This window comes from Gambusia affinis, linkage group LG04, assembly GCF_019740435.1.
Source record: "Gambusia affinis linkage group LG04, SWU_Gaff_1.0, whole genome shotgun sequence".
NCBI lineage: Eukaryota > Metazoa > Chordata > Actinopteri > Cyprinodontiformes > Poeciliidae > Gambusia > Gambusia affinis.
In genome coordinates, this window is record NC_057871.1 from 15,980,874 (window position 1) to 16,002,742 (window position 21,869).

Below are 21,869 nucleotides of genomic sequence, written 5' to 3' on the forward strand. Positions count from 1 at the left end.
ATGTTATACTTTTCACATTTTTGTTTGTTAAATATTTGGAGAAGCATTTATCCTTTTTTTTTTTCCATCTCCCAGTTATGCTCTACTCTGTTAAGTTTGGGGTTAGGGTTCAACAACAACATAACAAATTTCAACTTCCTTTTTACTTTTAATTCTTAACAGTTCTACTTGCAGATCTGACAATTGTAAAAAAAAAAAAAAAAAAAAAAGGTCTTTTTTTCTGTTTTGGCTGCCATGAATCTTCGGCTCTGCAGGTACGTCAGTCGCCGTGCCCATCCGTTGGTTCTGCGGCCCTGGAGGTCTCCTGTGACGGAGCCAAAAGAAAATGGGTTGGAAAACAGCTTCAGCGACTCTGCTGTCACTCCGGATGAACCAAAATCTGAACCTCTGCCTGACATCCCGCCGCTCCTTCCTGCTGACAATGGACTGAAGAAGAGCAAGCTGTACAGGCAGCAAAGCCTTGTGATACTCACAGGTAGGACACGCCCACACACAAACACACACACTTATCGCAACCATGCTTACTTATGGTGTGTCATGGATGTCTTTCTGTAGAGCCAGAGCAGGATAAGGACTTGCCACTGTCCACTGTGAAGACTCAGGAGATTCTTCAGGGCAACGTGGTGCGGGAGAGCGCAGAGGGTCACGGCACCATTGAGTAAGTATTGATCTTCTCTCGCCCCCATTGACTTGCTGTCAGCAGCTGTGCCTCAGGCTGAAATGTGGCCGTTTTCTTTAGCAGTAAGCACTAATTGTATCCCTGTGAAGCAGGCTGCTCTACATCACCCAGACAAATGCCCTCAAAACAACAACACTGTTTCGCTCTCCTTATCTTGCTGAAACAAACCACCTGTTTGCAACCAGTTTTTAATCACGCGCGTGTTTCACACATTAGCACATCATTCCCCTCACACCCCAGCAACATCTGCTCCAGCAGGCAAGGGCTTACCATCTATGCAACATCCAACGAGCCGCACGCAATAAAACAGTGAATTGGCGTCGTAGGTTCTCATGAGTAACTCATCATGTTGTATCATGGGAACTTTACTGCAGTGTTGGTTTGTGTTTGATGTGGAGACGCATGCCTGGTGTGCAGGCTTTCAGGGTGTGGTGCAGTGTTGTTATTGGATGAGACATGGGAAGACTAGTTTTCTATGCTTCAGGTCCAGGAGACACAAAAAGTCTAAAGCCTTCAGACACTCTGGCATTATGCTGAAAGGGAATGCTGCATAGGAGCAGACTCACTTGTAATTATAGCTAACTTTGGCGCTGTCGGTAAATATCTGCTCACTGTACGACAAACACCTCTCGTGTTTTAAGCATCCGTTGATAATACTGCAAATTAGGAGGCATCATGTTGTCATCAGAAGGCTTAGAGCAGGGCTTGGTCAACTCCAGGCCTCGAGGGTCAGTCTCCTGCATTCTTTAGATGTATCTCTACTTCAACACACCTGAGTCAAATAATGAGGTCATTAGCAGGACTTTGGTGAACTTGACTGAACTTGACTGGACTTGACGTGATTCAGCTATTGGATTCAAATGTGTTTGATCAGGGAGACACTGTATCTAAGAGTTGCAGGACACCGGCCCTCGAGGACCAGGATTGCCCACCCCTGTCTTAGAGGCATTGTCATTTTGGATGGCAATGCTTGATGTAGGGATAGACCATGGCTTAAAGCACATCAGCTTTACTGATCCAACTCTCAGAAGCCAGTCTTTCTCCAAGAAATCTGATTTAATCTTTTAAAAGGATCATACTCAGTAGTTCTTTACTATTTATAAAAGCTTTGTCTTTCAAATGGTTTTTCCAGTGTTTGTTTATGTCTGACTTTGGAAGATATTTGTGCTTTTCTAAGTCAATCCGACCAGATTATTTTTAATGAACCCATGGAAAATCCTGGTGGTATTATTTATTGTTCTAATTAGTTATTCTTAAATCTATAAAATTTTGTTGGTACATAAAGTGTTTTTGGAAAGTATTCAAACCCTTTGAACATCTTTACATCCTGTCCTATTACACTCATAAAGTTCAGTGTGTTTTATTCATATTTTATATAATTTACCACTGCAAAGTAGGGTACACTTGGGAAATGTAGAACAATAGTACACGGTATGAAAAATATGTTACAAGTATAAATCAAAAAAGTGAATTATACATTTCTATTCAGGCCCCTTTACCATCTGACGCCATAAGTAAACTCCTGTGCAGTCACTTACTGTCAGAAATAATCTAATTTAAGTTCATCTGTGTGCAGGTTAACTTCAGAGGTTTGTCACAGGATATTAAAGATCAAACAGCATCATGAAGACCAAGGAACTGAGCAGAAAAGCTAAATGTTGTTCACCACTCAGTCAGATCGCAGCTGACCGACGAACATTTTCCTTTCCAAAGTGACTGAATAAGACGCCATACATGAAAGATTCAAAATACCACCACAATTATCTTTGCCACATAGTTGTTGTTCATCTGTATGTGTGAGCAGGAAAAGAACTACAAACTAGATTTAATGACTTCAAACAGACACACGTCCCACAATAGCTTCCTGTCTCTCCCTTATTGTTCGAACATTCTGTGCAGTAAATGACCGCATGATCTTTTCTTGTCACAATCCGCTCGCAGGACAGAGAAGATTGACAAGGTGATAAAGCAGTGGGAGGGCTCCTTCTTCAGAGGGAACCCCAAACTGAGGAAGAAGTCTGTGTCGCTGCGTTTCGACTTGCACATGGCTGCAGCAGACGAGGGCTGTGGCCAAACCAAACAGGACAGCCTCCCCGACGTGGAGGTTCGTCTCATCATGAAAAGGTCCCGCAGCATCTCCACCATCACGCAGTGACTCTCGCGCTTTAAGCACACAGTTATTACCAGTGTGTAGCAGTGTGTGGGGATGCCAGAGATGTCGAGGATGCAAATGGAACTGCAGCGATCCCCGAAACTCTGCGACCATCCGTTACCATCATGCTTTCAAATGCAACTTTCACTAAGCTTAGCATCACAGCTCATGACTGAATTTACCTGTCGGATACTGGTTGTGGCAGGTTAAGTGTTATAAAAGGAGGCTTTTGTGGTGACCCTTTCAATAGAGCCGGAGAGATTTATATTCTCTGCAGTAAAATGTAAAGCATATCCTTACGTCATCGGCTTAGACAAAGAGAAAGTGTCTGTCACTTTCTCAGCCTTTGCTGCATAAGAGGTATTACAGACTAACACTGACATTTAATCCCAGTTAAACTCTACGTGAAGGTAGGAGGAGACTAATGAAAGCAGGCTTGTTCAAGCAGCTACAAACCACCAGAGGGTGCATTTAAGTGGTGGATTTTTCACTACAGGACTGTATGAAAATTATAGAAGTGTCTGAATTTCTCACGTTTTTATTTGTATTTCATTGCGTATGTCACCAGGAAACAAAGCTGAGACCTTTTTATTTCCAGATTTATTTTATTTCAAAGGTCATAATCTAAACAGAGATGCTTTATGGTCCTTTTCACAAGATTATATAATTGTTTTATCATCTACATAAAAATTAGAGCCGAACAAGTACACTTCTATTCTTCATAGGATGGGGACAAAATGTTACCTGCCTTCTTTCTGTGATCGAGTCATTGATATTTTTCAATGAAGAATAGTCATAATAATCAATAACATAAAACCGTCTAGACAACATTTGCTGCTGTTTGTGAAGATAAGCAGGAATGTAACGAGCCAGGAAAGAGAAAGTTGACTTTATCTATAGAATAACAAATATAGAAACTGTAATGCTTCATTTTATCCACTTATAATTTTTTGCAGTGCAGTGTCACTATGTTCTTGGTCATTGTGTGATTTGCATCACTAATCTTTACAGCTCTACTCACTGCAGTTCAATTTAAGGGAAATGGTGAATCAGTTAGACGGCAAATTGTAAAATTGTGAAAAAACAGAGTGAATATTGGTTTAATAAATAAATACAACCTCAAAATATAGTAAGATTATTAAAACATAAATGTCTGAAATATTTAAGATTACATCCAACCACTTAGCCTTAGAGGTTGTAGTAGCACACACCAAAAAAACACAACAGGCTCAGATTTCAGTTTGGCACCATCAGTGTTTGTCTTTATCTGACTCTTGTACTGACTCGGCCCAGAAGACACCACAATGTTGAAATGACCAAAGTGACTGCACCGTAATTTTGAATACTTTCTTTTTTTTAACTGTGTTCAGACTTAAAGCTCTTGATAGTTCTATTGTTTTCATGTCAAAAGTAGCAAAAAAGGTAAAAGAAAACCCGAATGCAAAATTTCTCTCAACATTCAGGTAGATGTCGTGCTTCGGTTCTTACCAGCAGTTTTACTCTGAAGTATACAGCCATTTGCATCCTCTTTTTTCCCACTGTCAGCATTATACTTGTAAAAGCAAACAGTGTAATGGTTATGGAAAACATTGGATTAGTGAATGGAAACAGCAGAAAGTCTTACTAATTACCACATAATCCCAGACAGAAAGACCCCAGGCAGATATTCAAACCCATAAATTTCTTGCTACAAGGCAGCAATAATAATAACTGTCACTCTGCAGCCCACTGCAGTATTAACGTCTAATGTTTCTTCATATAATCAGTCCCTGTTTTACTCCCAGTCCGTCCTAACGTCACATAATATAACTTCCCAAACGTTATCCCAAATATTTCTGTCCCGCCTTTCAAACGCTACAGTTTCGTCTATCACTTCAGTTTTGAAGAACAATACTACTTACATATAGGTGGCATTAATATTCTGGTATGCACTCTGTACATACTCTGCCATTCATTTGGCTCAGACAAATGACTGAGAAAAAACAAGTCACAGTTGCAGCTAATTAAAGTATTTCAAATGGAAAGATTTTTTTGGCGGCAGAGAAGAGATCTGCTACTAAGCAACCACTCACACATTTGACTGGTATTTATTGTCAAGAAAGCAATATTTTCTCTGCTCACATCAAACAGGAGACATGCTTTTACCTGCCTTGATAAACCTGCTTCTAAAATATGACATTTGTTCTCAGGTTTTCACTGCAAAGGCTAACATTGAGAACTACTGCTTATATCTAAATCTACATGTGTGATTTCCTTTAGGAGATCTTTTTGTGTGTGTTATTTCTGCTTCATTGAGTAACAAGTTAAGGATGAATATTCATCATCCTTCTTGGTTTGAAAAGTTAGGTAATGTTAAAAATAACTGCTTTATTAACTGAAGTAGACAAATTGGGGTTAGGCAAAGAACTGGCTGAGAAAAATTAGCTGATTTAATATGATTTAATACGAATTAAATGTATCTTCTTAGATACAGTAATTCGGCCTGATTGGTAGTTTGGTTGGGAAAAGATGGAGAGTTTGAGATAATCCCATCATATCATAGTGTCTCTGAGTGAAATATTTCCAGTCTTGTGAATTTCCTAACCCAGTAATTTTCTTACAGTCCTGAAACATGTTGCACTGCAAACCCACACAGCACGTAAGAACATCTGCACTGAAAAATATCCAGAGGTGGAGCGCTTTGGTGGCTCCTTTGTGAATGCAGGTAATTCTCAGACTGATGATGTAGAAATAATGTACCACTGTGATCCTAACAGCAGCGCTGCTTTTATCACTTACAATGTGTTTCTCTGAGAATCTCGCTTCCCCATTTTCACCAATAGAGGACAGCGTTTATTAAGATTTACCTCTGCAACGAATCCATCATACTGTATCTGTGCCTGCTTAGATTTTAAGTTTTTATGCTAAGTTTTGAGTTAAGCCCCAAAGACGTTTTGAAAAATAAAATTCGGACCCATAGGCAGAATGTTTAGGTCCTTTCAAGGGCGGTTTAAAATATCTGAATTTATCTTATCTATGCAGTCCTGTGCTTGATTTTTGCTCTGCTTCAAGAAGCACACTAGAGGTTTATCATTTCAAATAAAGAGAAAATGTGCTGACTGGTGTGTTTGTCTTTCAAATGTGTGCCCAATGCAAAAATAAGCACAATGTCTTCCTTTATGTTTACAAGTCTGTGTTTTTACACTTTTAGCATTTGTGCTCTCATCTTTCCACTTTCACACAGAATTTGCTGAACATCTTGTTTTTATTGCAGTTAAAAAAAAAATACAAATCAATATCTTTACAGAGCACACAGCAACTAATACATTCAAAAAGATTTATACAGTGAGGGCATCTGCACAGATTTTACTTAAAATTAATGGATACATCAGAGTTTCAAGTCTAAATCTCTCAGTAACAGTTTGAGTAATCAGCAGGACTCAATCATCACTTTAAATGATGATTATCTTACACTCTGTGCATCTGTAAGCCTTTTTTTACTCTGTTACATGGTGTAGCAATGCAAACACAAACTTATTTTATCAGAATGGATGTGGAATGAAATGTAACATAATTTTCTAGATTTTTACAAATAAGATCTAGCTGGTATGACGTTTGTTCACATTTAGTCAGAAGAATCCCAGAAATGCTTTGTAGTTACGTTTCCGTCAGTTCTGAGCAGCTCCCCTGTTCTTGCTGAACAAAAGCATCCCTCCAGTTTCACCAAATTTCTTTTGCATATCCAGAGAGTTACATTTTGTGCTTTGTCTAGAGCCCATTCTTCCACACACTTGCTGAGTTCTCTATGTGGCTTGTGGCCACCTCAAAATGACTGTCAGGTTTGTGAAATGTGCAACTTATAACTTATCAACAAAATGTCCTGACTGGACTATGGCGCTCTGTAGCTCCTCCAGAATGAATGTTGAATACTCAAGATAAACATTTAAATTTCCCCACAGAATTGTCCATGACTGGTCTGCCGTGCACCTTGGTTTTCATGAGGCTGTTTGTTCACTAATATTCTCTGACAAACCTCTGAAACCTCAACAGGATGTCTGCATTTGTACTGAGATTATGTTAGACGCTGCACACTGTGTAGCTTTTAAAAATCAGCCGAAGGCCGTTGGTTGAACCGGGTTTTATTTGGAGGTATTCGATATAAAGAGGCTGTATGCAAATGCAAGCTTTACTTTTCAGATATTTATTTGTGAAGCACTTTTCGATTTAAAATTATCCACTACTTTGCGTTGGCCTTATAAATAAAATCCCAATAAGATATATCGGAGTTTATTGTCGTGACATAACAGACCGTGGTAAGGTTTAAAGGGTATAAATATTTTTGCAAAGCTCAGTTCATCACAAAATAGGACAAACAAGTTGATATTAAATTAAGATGCCTGTTCCTGGAACATTAAGACATAAAAAAAAAAAGTATTAAAGTTGTTGTCTGGGGTAGGTAATTGCATTTCTGTAGCATTTTTACAAGCTGGACAAATTTTAAGCACAAGACGTCATCTTTTTTCATTTGTTACTCCATCTGGGTTTTTTTATAGTCCTGTGCTAAAAATACATTAATTTCTGTGTGGGACTTTAAGGATCAGGATGTGATACTGGCGTGTTAAGCTTTAAGTCAGTTCTTCATCTGGTCTTTGAGCCCAGCAGAGACTGTAACTTGACCGGCTTATCAGCGAGTCGTGACATTTATTTCGGCCAGCACTGCATGTCAGTCACAGGCAGCACAGTGTAAAATGGGTCATGGGAGGCCATCAGAGTTTGGTTGTCTACTGCTTGGGTACGGCAGCCTGAATACACTCAATGGCTTTGTTGCAAGGTTGCAGGGGGTCACATTCTGCAAAGATGTGGCAAACGTTCTCCATGCCAGCTTCAACACCTTTGGCCACAAAACCAAACATCCTGCAGAGAGAAGGTATGAGAGCTGCTTATATGCACTCGCACAAAAGGAATAATAGAAACAGATGTAATGCGGGTTGGAAGTGTAGATTACCTCGCACCAAAACTTGTACCTTTCAACCACCTGTAGAAGAATAGAAAGCAACTTTATGAGCACTAAGAGAAATGTGAAGGGATGAGACACATGCATGTATCAAACTCATCAAATTCATGAGCGCGTTGCATAAACATACAGTCGATTGTCTGGATCTTCACCGCTGTAGCTGAGCAGATAAGCTGGGTAGTGGCGTCTGAAGAAAAGCCTGCCAAAAAAATGGTAGATTTTGGAAAAATGTTTCACACAAACCACACCTCGCCAGCAGCATGACTCTGAAGCAGGCTGTGGGTAACAATCTGAGCTGTACAATGGAGGGATATGTTTTCTTACTTCCTGTTGATATCGGTAAGCGTAACACCCTTGAGGGACACCTTCATGTTCACAATAGTGGGTGCAAAGGAGCCGGGTGTCTTCTCAAGTGTCAAGGACACTGCCTTTTGCACAGCACAGCGACCTGTCAGCATCTCAGTGGGAACGGCATTCAGATAGATAAAATTGCACGCTGCAAAACAGACAAAGCATCCATTTAGGTCTCTCTGCATTACTTACAAACCAAATAAGAGGTGCGTGCAACTTTTTACTCCCCAGTTGTTACTTTTAACTTATTGCAAACTTTATTACCTTCACATGTGTCTTGCTTTGCATAAGCAGCTTCTATTGCTTCTTTATCTATCTTTTTTTTTATTTCCATGCATGCAATATGCGACAACCTAAGATATATTCTGGAATGCTAAGTAATGAAGTAGTTGCCTTATTTTATGTTTATCCCTTTTCCTGGTAAAAAACAAAAATCTTAATGTAATGCACATGACGCAGACATTACGTCACCTTCACTCACCTGTTCTTTTGTTCTCCAATGATGCTTTTTCATTCACTTTCTCTCCAGTTGTGCCCATATCTGTAAAAAGTAAAATAAAATAAAATAAAATGGAGGTGTTTCTTTTACAAATATCTGTATTAGGCGCACACAAACACATCACGAAATGTCTCGCAGTGAAAGTTTACTCACCCTCATAATTTAGTAGTAATCTGCAAGGTAGCGCATAAGGAGAGAGAGTGTGCTGATAAACCAAAGCCGAGAGACTGCCTGCAAGAACAACCAAAATCTTTCAGGTTAGAATCTGAGAACAGTTTTGCTGCCATTTTTCAATCTGACTTTACCAAAACAAAAATGTGGCTAAATAAGTGGGTGTACAAAAAACATGGTATTTATTTATTTATTTATTTATTTATTTATTTATTTATTTATTTATTTATTTATTTATTTATTTATTTATTTATTTATTCACGTCCATATAACAGCAGAAATGTTGAAGTTGTTTGAGTCATCCCTATTTTTTAATAAAAAAAAATTTCTTGTTATCCTGACTAAATGCACAGATAAGCTGCTCAGTTCGTCCTTGAAGAATTCAGATTGCCTAATCTTATCCCCAAAATAACTTGAATAAACCAAAAAAAGTTGCAGAAGCAAAGGAGAAATGCTTTTTTCAAAGATGTGAGAGACTATTTAGATGAGATATATTATATTTGAAGCATTATTGGTTATGAGGAGAAAGCTTGCAGGTGCAGAGCATACTCTAACCCCTTGCTATTTTATTTTTGTTTGAAAAAAGATGATAAACATGATTCTGATTTGAAACTATTGTGTGCAAAGATTCTTAAAAGTAGCATAAAAATTCAGGATTACTTTTAGTGTGAGGCCGAGGTGGTTCCGGCCTGTTTGACACCCCAGGCAAACAACCCTGATGAGGTATCACCCTGGGTGGTTGCCCACATTGCCCATATCAAAAACCGCCACTAGCATGAGGCAGAAATACCGCCTTAAATGTTTCTTACTCTGCTCGCCTCTTAGTTTCACTTTCCAAAGAAATACAAGTAATTAGCTTTTTGTTTTTTTAATTAAAAAAAAATAAGAAAAAAAAACGAATAAGTAGGCACCTACAATCCTACATAAACAGAATTTAGTATTTCCCCATCCATTTTCAATGGAAAGAACTGAGCAAGAACGGAAAAGAGACAAAAACATGATCAAGTATTAAATATACATAATTATATTCACCTGTTCTTCAGAAAAAAAAAACCCATCAGGAAATGAAAATGCTTGACATGAGAAAATAAAGGTTTTTATATCACAGGCATTCTAATTGCTTTATACCACAGAGGGTTTGAGGTTCAGAGCTTCTATCAGTCAACACCTACTTATGCAGCCAGAGGCACCATAGCATCTGTCTCACATATGGAAACCACACATGTTGAAGACGAGCAAAATGTCAGAAAGACAAAGTGATCATGTCTCTGTGGTTAGAAAACAAACCTCAAAAACTCATTTCTTGCAAGAAGACCAACTGAAGTCCTCTGAAAATGAATCAGCTTTCCTGTCATTACAAAACCTGAAATTTAAACTCACTGAACTATTTTTCAAAAAAGGGGGAGAAAAATGGAAGGTTTACTCACCAAAGTAGGGTTCCTGAGAAGAACCTCTGATGCGAACGCCTTTGGCCGATGACTCAATCAGAAAGTGTCTGATGAAATCTGAGCCGCTCTCTCCTGAGCACATGAGAGCAACAAATGTCACAAAAATGTTCGCTCACCACATTAAAAGAGGAGGAATTGTTTTTGGTCAAGTAAGAACTACAAAAGACCGCATGAAAACAACAAATATCGACAAGACCAATCAGCAGCATTTAAGCGGAAAAAAAAAACCCACATCAGAAATGATGAATCCTGAGTAATCGGTCCTTCAACCCTGAAACGCCAAAATTCTAATTACTGCAACACAAATTCAGACTGAAAAACCAAAACAATAAAGATTCCTACAAAGTCTGTTGTAGAGCAGCATTGGTTAGCGTGGATGCTTCAAAAGAAGGAGCTCCTGGGGTTGAGTCCTGGCCAGGGTCTTTCTGTGGAGCTGAAATGCTTTTCTCATAATACTGAGTTAACCTTTTGCCGTTCAAAAACCTGCATGTTAGATTAATTGGTCTCTGTGATATGACTTCATTTGATCTTGTTTGTAAGATGCGGACATGCAAAGCAAGATGGCACCATTAGTCTCGCTCTAACAGGTGACCTCTGACTGTAGGAGCGAGCCGGTCATTTTACCCAGAATACACTGCTTAAACAGTCTCAGGTTTATCATCACCATTTTCATATCTTTCCTCAGATATTGGACAGTATAAAGATCTGGGTTCTACGCCAGCCATCTAAAAGGAGTCAATTATTTTTTTGTTTCTTCATAGCCATTCCTAAGTTCTGTATATTTTCCTTAGGGTCATTAGCATGTTGGAGAACACGGTGAGCTTTCCGACATCGGGCCATCTGTTTCAACCTAACATCCCTTGGTAGTCCTATAACCACTTGAATTTCTACACAGATTCAAGATTCCCCCAGGCTAGAAGCAGCAACGCAGTCCCAAGACCTCAGATGTTTCGGAGCAGGTATATTGTGTTATTTTATTTGAAAAATTCAGAGCTAATGTAACTGGCTAAAACATTCCCGTTGCAGTGGTGTCTTTGGAGCAGCTAGAAAATGTTACCTGTCAATTCGTCTTGTTACATATCTGCAAGTGTAGTCAATGGGAAGAAGAAGAGGAGCCATAAGCACTATAGGAAATTATAACGGCATGCATGGTTAGCAACGCACATGGGTATGTAATTGGCAGCAGATTTTTATTTATTTTTTCTTTTCCCTTCAGTGCTGGAGTCATTTTAGATTTTCTTCCACATAAACTGTAACGGGTACACATGCTCCTGATGTTGCAATCAAAACGTGGAGTTCTGCCGAATTGTTTTCCTCAGTCCTTTTTCTACCATTGTCACCAGAAGTCTGATCCAATTAATGCTGCATTTTCCCCTTGCGTCTGCATCCTGGGAGTCTGCTGCTCTCCCATGAGCTTTGTTCTGTCTAACAAAGTTAACAGATGTTGTCGCAGGGACATGAGGCTGCACAGATCCTCTTTGTTTTTAGTTTCCATGCTATGAAACATGAATGAAATAACATATATTATTCATTTTTATTTAAGCTATAACTTTATATTTCCTATGTGCAATTCATTTTGATTGCATGTTAATGACTGCTACATTGTGTTTCATGATTTAAACAGTGATGAAGTTCCTATTCTATTCTATACTTTTCTATTCTCTTATTTTACTTGTGTTATTTGTTTATATCACATTCAAAAGATATAAATGTAGGCTTTGAATTGAATCCATTTTAGAAGAGTTAAGCATTTCTTTAATGATTTCTAACCAGCATATATTTTTTGTTTTGTTTTTGTTTTTTGTTGTTTTTTTGTTTTTTGGGGGGGGTTGGGGAGTTTCATTTGATTGCATATATGCACATAGAAAATAAAGGATAGCTGGCATGGTAACATCAATTACTGAAGTTAACACCAAGGCCTCACAGTGGAGTTATATCCCACATCTTTTACTGATAAATTTTTATCTTAGCCAGTACCGTAACATTGTGTGCTCGCTATTAATTTCTCCCATTTCCAGGAGGGTTTGCTGCTGCAAGTTTTAAGCTTGTTTGTGAGGCTGCCAGCGCTGCAAGCTGGAACTTGAAGTTGCCATAAAAGTTATTTTACGACAACCTAGAGTAATGAAGATATTTAACCCCTCAGCTTTCAAAACTTGTTTTAATGTCTTGAGCTTCACTTTATCTGAAAGGCGTTTATTTGTTGCTTGATGCTCTCACGTGTTATTAAATGAGTAATTTTACACAAACATTTGAATTCTGCACTATTTTCGCAGGATGGACAGAACTGCAACTTTAACATCCTTGTTTTTCCTTTGCTACAGGATAGTTTCTCACCAATCTATTTTGAAACGTGTTACATGACGAGTGGTGTCTTCCATATCTTCTTGTTCCAATTACGTCTACAGGATTACAAATCTGTGACAGAAGTAAACCTCCAAATGGCTTTGTGATTGAGATTTGTCTTTTGTTCTTTGATTGCTCTCAGAGTCATAAACAGCCCGTTTTCTTTGGTGTTTACACAATGCACACCGCGGGTGGAAAAATCACTGGCACCGTCCCCTGGCTCGCCGCAGACTGCTGCATGGCATAAGATGACATCCACTTTCCACAGCACATTGTGTTTGCATTGTTCGTCTTTGACTGTGGGAGTTGTGGCTTTAAGGCTTTCAGTTGCCCGTTTCTGACCAAATATTTTAAAAGCCGTTTAAACTGTGTTTTTTAGACGCAGACTGGACAGACAATCTGTCTCTGTGTTCCTCTCAGCAGGGTTTCTTCACATTGTTCATGTCCAAACTCCATCGTTTTCCAGGCTCAAATTTCTCCAGCTGCCAATCTTTTCTTTAAAAAAACCCGCAGTACAAATTAAAAAGTTCACTGGGAAATTAGGGCCTTTTAAGGATGGACAGACAGATGGATGAGTAGGTTGGGATAATTTTCTTGGAATACAGACGTTTTTTCCATGCTTTGATCTGTTTCCTTACTTTTCCAGATCTGCAAAATGCTCGATTCCAGACTTTTTCTTTTTAATGAATTTTCCAGAGTGCGCGTGTTTCTACAGAACATAAAACAGCAAGCCCTGTGAGTGACTCATAAGTAGTCGTGAGCTGCTGTGTTCGTGAGCAGACGTTTACCTGGATAGGCGGCAGCAGTGAGGGTGGTGGGTGACTGGTCCACTTTCATGGCCAAACCAAAGCTTCCTCTGTAGGAGGTGCTGTCTCTCACCACAAACATCCCGGCTTCTTTATCCTTTAAAAGGGCTTCAGCTGGAGCAGAACAGTTAACAAAAGAAGGCGTCACGTTTATTCTGACATCCTTTGTCACACGGTGCGCTGTAGTTAACGCCAACATCAGGACCACCTTACCCTCTGCTCTGCTGACGTGCGGACGAAACCAGAACTTTGACGTGTTCATGACGAATTTCATGGATGGATGGCTGCCGCTGAAACTAGCTTGAAAGCCCCTCCGTTTTGAGGGAGAGGCAGGGACTTTCTGGACCAGGTCAGCTTCTGATCCAGAAGGCCTCAGGTCTGACTCTGGGGCGCCATTGATCAGGAGCAAAGGTATGTCTGTCTGGGAGCCGGCGAGCGAAGCAGGACTGCTGTTTGCTCCTCTGCTGTGTAGATGACCCTGCTTTGAGAGCGAGGGTCTGCTGTCAAATGACTGACATTTGGAGCCATCAGTGAAGGTGCTGAGAGTGCAAGTCGGGATGGACTCTGGAGAGTCGGGGTCCTCATTTAAAGATAAGTTGCTGTTCAAAAAAAAAATAAAAAATCAATAAAAAATCATCACAATACTTTTATACTTGAGTTTTTCGTCTAAACAACAACTTTAAACTTTTTTGAAAATAATGAATGCACATTAAATACTATAATTTCTGGATTTCGTTCTTGCTGAAATTTTCAACAAGAACATTTTCAACAAGAACGTTCATTTTTCCAGATTGAAGAAATGAACAGAAAGCCTGACTTCCAAATAAAAAGGTCAAAATTTCCTGATGTTCACATCTTGATCTTGCTGAGATGCTGTGGGGGAGACTTGAAACAGGCTTTTTGTGCAAGAACAAAAAATATATTTTTCTTGATGTCTTTGAAATGAAATTATTTTTCAAAGATAAATTAAAATGAGAGTATATCAACATGCAAACATTTTTTGATAAAGAACTAAATATTTAATTGCGTTTCTTTATTTTTTATGAATTAGCAAACCTACATAATTTTATTAACAGAGATTGTTTATCGCTACTTTCATATTTGAATCTGCTTGCTTCTGATGTGAAGATAAACTTCACGCACACTGAGTGTATGTTTCCAGTGGTTGCTAATGAACAAAAAGTCTAACTTTTCTCCTCCTCTCCAATGTCCCTCTATCATGTAGAGCTGCTAAAATTTCACATATTAAACTCTGATTAAACCCTAACATGGTTTTGGGTTGTAGTTGAAATTGTTCTGAAGAAAACTGTCTAATCTCCAAATATGTCTTTTCTATTTTATGTTTATTGCCTCTAATAAACAAACAAAAAAAACTTTTGTATTTTATAATTAGATCTTGAAAATAGAGCACAGCTTTGTCCTCTTATTAGACCCATTTATATATATATATATAATTTTTTTTGTTTGTTTGTTTAGCTCAGCAATTTGATTTACTATATTTTATGCATTTTTTTCTATTATCTATCATTTAGATTTTTTATTGGCTTCTGAAGATTTAACACAATGTGCTTTCCATTGTTCTTTTTAGTGAATTTTCTGTGTGGTAATTTAATGACATGCAGTTATATAATAATCGGTTTTGGTTTATAACTTTGGCTTTAACATTTTGCGTGGGAGGTGGGTAGGGGGTGGGGGGGTATTTCAGTCTTGTGAGTTCTCTTTCCGTTCACGTTTGTGTTTAGTCACATTCTTCAAAGTTGTTGTTTCAATCATTCCCGTGTTTTCCTGTAATCATGTTGTGCCCTCCTACCCGTACTTGCAAGTTTCCAGTCTCTGTCAGATCGTCTTCTGTCTAAGCCCGTCTATTTATCTTGTGGTTTCTCTTGTCTGGTACCCAGTTTTTCTCCACATGTGATTCCAGCTCTCTTCCTCTATTTGGTTTCTTCCCCTCACTCACTTCCCCAGTGTATTTGCATAATATGTGATCCTGCCTGCTTCCTGTCTTAAGTGGGGTGCTTGTATAACACAGAACATAAAAACAGGAATGGTTTCTAAGTTATACTATAATCGGCCCATAGCAATGCATAGGGAGAGCCGTAACTGAAGCAAGTCAGTCACTGCCTCCATGCATCGCTTGGCAGGCAACTATTGTTCTACACCCAATAGAATGTCTCTTTATATCTTTATTTATTTGCTTATGTTTCTTCCATCACCGTTAATGCGGCTCGTACCGCTGCGGCTCGATGCCGAGAAGGGAGCTATTATTTTTAGTGGGATTCAGAGTTACCATGGCGACGTTTCATATGACTGCATGTCATATGAAACGTCGCCATGGTAACTCTGAATCCCATTTACTCTGTTGTAAATCTAAACAATTTACAACAAATCGCTTTTGTTACAACAAAAAACGATTTGTTGTAAAATTAGAGTGTAATTCTAGAGTGAGAGACGGAGTGAAATTTTGACCCCAAAACATTTTTTAACTCGCCCACAAATATTGGTATCAAACTTTATTTAGGGCTTAGGGTTTTCTTACAAGGTGCGTCAGAGCGAAGTCATGCGACAGGATTTGCTACTCTGGAGTTTTTTAGCTAAGCTTAGCATTGATGCTAATTTTTAGCATCAGAACGCTGGGTCCAAACAGACGGGAGCACTTTAGCAAGCCCCGGTAAAATTTCTTCAGGAATTTTCTAGTTATTGGTTTTAATCTCATTCTTTTTCATATTTGTTGTTGTTGCTGCGTTTTCTTTATCTCTTCCCAGGTTCCTATAATCATGTTAAAGTTCTTTTTATTTATTTATTTAATTTTTTTAGGGTTAGGGCGAGGGATAGGGTTAGAAAAATGAAAGAAGAAAAAAACACGCCTCAATGAGATAAAATCCGAATGAAATGCAACAGAGTGCTCATAGGTTTTTACCTGCCCAAAATGTAGCTGGTATCTGAACATGTGGACATGGAGAGCAGCGAGGTGGCGCTGTTCCTGTTGGAGCCCGACAGGCGCAGTGACCCTGGGGAAAAGGCCAGGTCGTTCTTCGGCGAGGGGTTTCGCCTGGGAGCGCTTCCAAATGGAAGAGGTGGCAGGGAGGATGTGGGAGAGCTGGATAACACCAGCGCGCTGTTGGGGCTGCCTCTGAGGCTGCCGGGCATGGGGATGGGGACACTGGGAGACACAACAGGAAGTGCAACTGCTGGTGATGAGTGTGGAGGGCATCCTCTGGGAATCAGCACGCAATGGGAAGCGCCATCTGAGTCATTCGAAGAAAGGGAGACTGAGGATGAAATGAAGAGTCATGGTTAGGATGTATTTAAAGTGCTTTAGAGTTACATAAGAATATGAAAGCTTTCCACAGCCCAGAACTTGTCTGACTTTGTAATTTTTTTATTTTTTTTATTTTTTTTTTGTTTGCTTCATGGGTTAGGCCTCTGTCTTGAAACCCTGCTAGAGAAGTTCACATTTCTCATGCAGGAACATGCAGAGGAGTCTATCATTTCCAAACTAATCGCTTTTCCAAGGCGTATTTCTGCTTTTGCAATAACAGAAAATAAGAGAAGTCTCAGCTTGTTCTTGGACTGCTGCGTTTGTGTCTGCCTCATTGTGCTGACGAGCATAGAGTGAATGTCTGGAGGAAAAAAAAACTTTTCATTCCCGTAAGCATATGTGTGAGGGTGGATTTTGTAGTTGAACTGACAAAAATAATAACTAACATTTTCACAGATATGCTCTATATAACAACATGCAGCATCACACGCTGTTGCAAAGTAAAATGTTGCAGAAATGGGAAATGAGAGCTCATCGACAGGCGCAGAAATTCTCTCTTCTCGTTTTGCCAGCCAGAAAACACATCTACAAAGATCTTCTACTGCTACCAATTTCCTGTAAACTGTTTCACCTCTGCACCACTTGACGGTTTCAAGAAAAGCGAGCAAAAGAAGTACGAGCAAAACGCCTTTATGAAAAAAAGCAAGAACAGGAAATCTATTTTCATATTGTTTTGCCCCTTGTACACAGTTTCTGATGGCAGGAGTTCCTGAGCGGAGGACGCCTTGCCGATCACCCCCAAGCATGACTATGTGGTTAACTTTCCTGACAGGGTGTGGTGTCAATCTGGACAGATGTGGTGCAATAACTACACGATTAAACGTATTTAATATATCGCTAAAGGTGTGTGCATTTTAAAAGCTGTACTTTTTGTTTTTACAAGGCTGACTGGTTTTATAGCACAATTACACATCGCTGCTGTGCCAACGGCTGGTTGCCTGCATGTGCCAAGGAAGCCTTGCTCTACAAAGACACCTTTTAACACTCCTAACCAAAGAGCAGCTCAGGCCATGTTGCCATCGCCTCCAAAAGCCACAGGAGTCTGAAGCAGACAGACTCCAAGCACCACCACAAACTGGCCATCACACTGGTCTTCAGCGGAGGAGCAGCACGCCGCTGGCCAAAGGCACAGGGAGTGATGCTGGGCATCGAACCACCCAAGCCAGTACCACAACCACATCCCACTGGTGCAGTCCAAACCCGGCGGTTGCAAGTAGGGTAATTAGCTCCTTTAAATATTTTGTTATTTAAGCTGATCTGTTTCCGAACACGACCGCTTTCCTGTGACATCCTGTAGTTTGTGTGCGTTTGAGTGGTTGCGCGTTTGAAGCCGGATTGGTGTCCGCGTCGGATTTGAAGAACCCTAACCTTGAGTTCACTTCCAACTCATTCGCAGAGAGGATCTCTGAAATGGATGATGTGACTCACCGCCCAGCGGACCGTTCTGTCTGAGAACATTATACGCATTAGGCAAGAAAAAAGCTCCAAGTTCAAACTGTTTTTTTTTTTTCTATTGATGTCCACTCAATGGGGAATGAGCACTGCCAGAAAAACAACCATACAGCTGGATTTTTCTAGTCAGACCAAAGTTGGTGTCTAATTCAAGATTTCTATTCTGTTCTGAATTTAAGGGCTGTTTTTATGATGTTTTTGAAGGAATCTGGACTTAGTTTGAACATTGCTGGTTCAAAATGTTAAATTCTAGAACTCTGAATAGAAGATAGAGATTATTTAGCCACACAGAGTTTGAAATACATGTCCAAACTGAGCACTATTTTAAATTCAGTGTGAGAATTCGTAAATTACTTTTCTAAAATGGCTTGAATAAGGTGAATAAGTTGAGTTAAAGTAGGAAGGCATGAAATTAAGAATGGGCAAAATAAGCAGCCCTCACTGCTGTTTGACAGATACTATATGTGAAAACATGTTTTACAAAGCTAGATAAATGTAGGGAGGTTTAAGTCCTCATGAATAAAGAATAGACTAATTATAAGTGGAAAAGAGAGACCTTTAGCTGTTTTGTTGAATGGAAACAATACTGACTTTTGGTCAGTAGAGGCCATTCTAAATCAAATTAATTATTTTTTTTGTTTTACTTACATTTCTATTTTTGCTCTTTTTAGCAGATTGCTATCTATTCACATCTCCAAAACTAGACACAAAGCAGTAGAAGAGAAAAACCTACAAAGCGTAATAAGAACATTGAGGGTGGGCAAAGAAGATATATGATATAGATATCATATATCTATATATCTATATCTATATTTGATATAGTTCTCTACTTTCCCAAGAAAGACAACAGACAATCATGATTTAAGGATCAAGTTCTGAAGAAGAAGCTACCATGTACCTGTTGGAGGACGTGTGCAAGTGGGGCTTCGGATTGGTTCGAAAGTGGGATCCAGGTCAAGTATGAGTTGATTGAGATTTTCCAAGGTCATGTCAAGGTCATGGTCAACAAGGTGAAACTCTGGCTCAGAGATACCAGGTGAATGAGGGACATTTCCCTGTGGAGAGTCAATGCAGATGGTCTGACCCACTCTCAGAACATGGCAGGGTATCAATTTGGACATGCCTTCAGCTGTAGGCATCATAATGGAGGGAACCACTGTCTTCTTAAGCTGCAAAAGGCACAAGAAGAAAAATATAATTACAATTGATTTCATTTTGTGTGCTTAATGTGATATCATGCATTTTAGAGGAACTTATTTGTGCTTCTCTGCATTCACAGTCAGGGAAAAACTCAGTCTGCTTGAAACTCATTGACTGTCTCACTTCTAAACCTCAATTGCATTTCTATGAAACAGTTTATCATCAGTAAGTAAATTTATTCCAGTAATTTAATTCAGATATGAAGTTCATATATTATATATTCAGAAGTTTCTTACAGAAAGACTGTTCTATTTCTGTTTTCATCAATAAATCTGATAACTATAAGTTAAAGTTAATGAAAACTTTGAAAATCTAAATATTACAAAGTAAAAAGGATTTTTAAAACAAAAATTTCACAGTTTGATCATGTGACTGACTTGACAGTTGTCCAGCAGACAGTCAGTATCACCCTCACTGTCTGCACTTCCCTTTGCTCAGACTTCAATAGATCAAGAATCTGACTGTTTTATTACAGCTGCTTTAATCTAACAGGGGAAACAGCTGTTATTAGACAATTGGGAAGTTAAATCTGTTCAAGATGTGGACTGCAGATGGGGTCAGAGCTTCAAGACTAACCACACACAGGCATACCCATAATGCAAGCACTAACGGAGATATTTATCGTGTTAAGTCCCTAATGAACCAGAGATCATGTCAGAAGTTTCTTTATTTTGTCTTTAATTCAACAAAGTCACAGGCTGATCACCACCATGCCATCCTGCATTGATGCAGTAATTCAAGCAGCAAATGTCAGCAAAGGTTTTCAGAGGATATTCTGTGCACCACACACATGCATTTCAGCAGACCCACAATTCCTCTAATAATCGGTATTTTCATTGACCATCTCAATATTCTGAGAAACAGTAAACCATAAACCATATTTCTCAAAATGAATAGAAAGTTAGTGGTAGCTGAGATACTTTACAAAAAGCTTTGCATAATCTAGCACAAGTCATGCTGACACAGAAAAACAGAGTGTTTACATTGGTGATATATATTATTAGAAGTCTTATTTTGTTTCTTCAAGGTGTGAACTATATTATTTTTGGACTATATTTCAGCCATGCTGTCTCACACTGGTGTAATTATTAAGTTGCCATTGCCCAAGTTGGATCAGATTGCAATAAATCAGGCCTCGAGGGACAAGTTTGTCATCTTCTGCATAAATCCACTACATGAGTAATTACACGCAGCAGAAGTGATGCACTCAAGCGCTGAAATCTCACCCGGGCTGAGTAGAGCTGAGGAGGATCCACACCCTCTGACTCTGCCAGCCAGGCGCTTCAGACAAGGCGTGGCACTGACTGCGCAACTCAGGTGGCTGGTTGTTGCCACGACTACATAATGTTTACCCTGCAACAGCTCAGCCTCGATGGGTGTGGCTTAAAGGTGAACAAATGAGCGTTGAAACTTTTGTCACATTATGGCCATTATTTTGAACTTTCTCTACTTTTGATCAGCCGCTTTGCTCCTGCCAGAGACGTGGATGTCGGCCTGCTACAGGTCAGATCTTAAACTGGACAGAGATTTTTTATGTATATATTTTTTACATATAATTTCTTTGCTTTAAATGAACTTTTTTGAGTCTCCATGTATGATGAATATTGAAATAGAAAGTATATTCTAATAAAAACATTTTTTTTAAGCAGTGTAAATATCTGATACTGTAGAGTAAGGTAGGCATTAGTCCTACATGTATTAAAACACAGTCATATTCCCACAATTTGTACTATATTTAGTTTTCCCCACATTTTTACACTTCATTTTACTTGCTTGTCTTATTTCTAGGTCTTAAAGCAGTAGTTCTATTTCATGTTTTTGCTCTAGCAACAAGTAAAATATATATCAACATTAAATATATAGCAAAATATATTTAAATATATTTATATATTTATATAAAATATATATAAAATATATAAGTAAAATATATATCAACATTAAAAAAAAGTCCTCTTACCTTGAATTCCTTTGCTCAGGTTTCTGCTGTTACTGTCTCAGGTAAACCTCCCACCTCTCGTGTTGCACGCTTTTATTAATGCAATCCCAACCCTTTTCCCCTGGAAGCCTATCAGCAGCTTGACTCAGTGGTCCCTGCCTTTTATGCTGATTATATCATCTTACCAGAGTTGCATACATGCCTTGTGGGTTGGTTTTTCTGTTCCCAAAAGTATAATCAAAGCACACAGATCTAAACCAAAGTTTCTTACTTTGCGTCAAGTATTCAACCTCAAATATTTAGAGCATGGTGAAATATTAACCTTTAGTCTCCATTGAAGATGCAATATTCTTTATTAATTACAGCCCATAATTGTTATTTAGACTGTATATAATGAATGCTTTTTGTGCAAATTTCATTGGAACATTTATGCTTGCTTTTCATGTCCCAGCTTCTTTTTGTTGAAAACCTTTGTAGGTTCTTAAGAGTGAAATATAAAACATTAATAATGATTGTGAGA

General features: G+C 38.9%; 2 protein-coding genes across 3 annotated transcripts in view; one reads left to right on the top strand and one right to left on the bottom strand.

The window, feature by feature from the left end:
- The window catches only part of krt222 (keratin 222), a 30,635-nt gene extending 24,706 nt beyond the window's left edge, over window positions 1–5,929 (top strand). For both annotated transcript variants that reach the window (XM_044113210.1, XM_044113209.1), the window contains 3 exons: window positions 255–475; window positions 556–658; window positions 2,621–5,929. In XM_044113210.1, coding sequence (XP_043969145.1) covers window positions 255–475; window positions 556–658; window positions 2,621–2,834 — 538 coding nt within the window. In that variant the 3' untranslated portion in view covers window positions 2,835–5,929. The remainder of the gene's footprint in view (window positions 1–254; window positions 476–555; window positions 659–2,620) is intronic.
- Window positions 5,930–6,056: 127 nt separating this feature from the next.
- Window positions 6,057–21,423, bottom strand: LOC122829033 (tensin-4-like). The gene is made up of 12 exons (XM_044113212.1): window positions 21,371–21,423; window positions 19,112–19,382; window positions 16,360–16,711; window positions 13,656–14,041; window positions 13,425–13,556; window positions 10,273–10,365; window positions 8,828–8,905; window positions 8,657–8,716; window positions 8,149–8,320; window positions 7,955–8,023; window positions 7,816–7,845; window positions 6,057–7,724 (listed from the first exon to the last, which is right to left on the bottom strand). The coding sequence occupies exons 2-12, from the start codon at window positions 19,353–19,355 to the stop codon at window positions 7,592–7,594; spliced, it is 1,749 nt and encodes a 582-aa protein (XP_043969147.1). The 5' UTR covers window positions 19,356–19,382; window positions 21,371–21,423; the 3' UTR covers window positions 6,057–7,591.
- Between the last annotated feature and the right edge of the window lie 446 nt (window positions 21,424–21,869).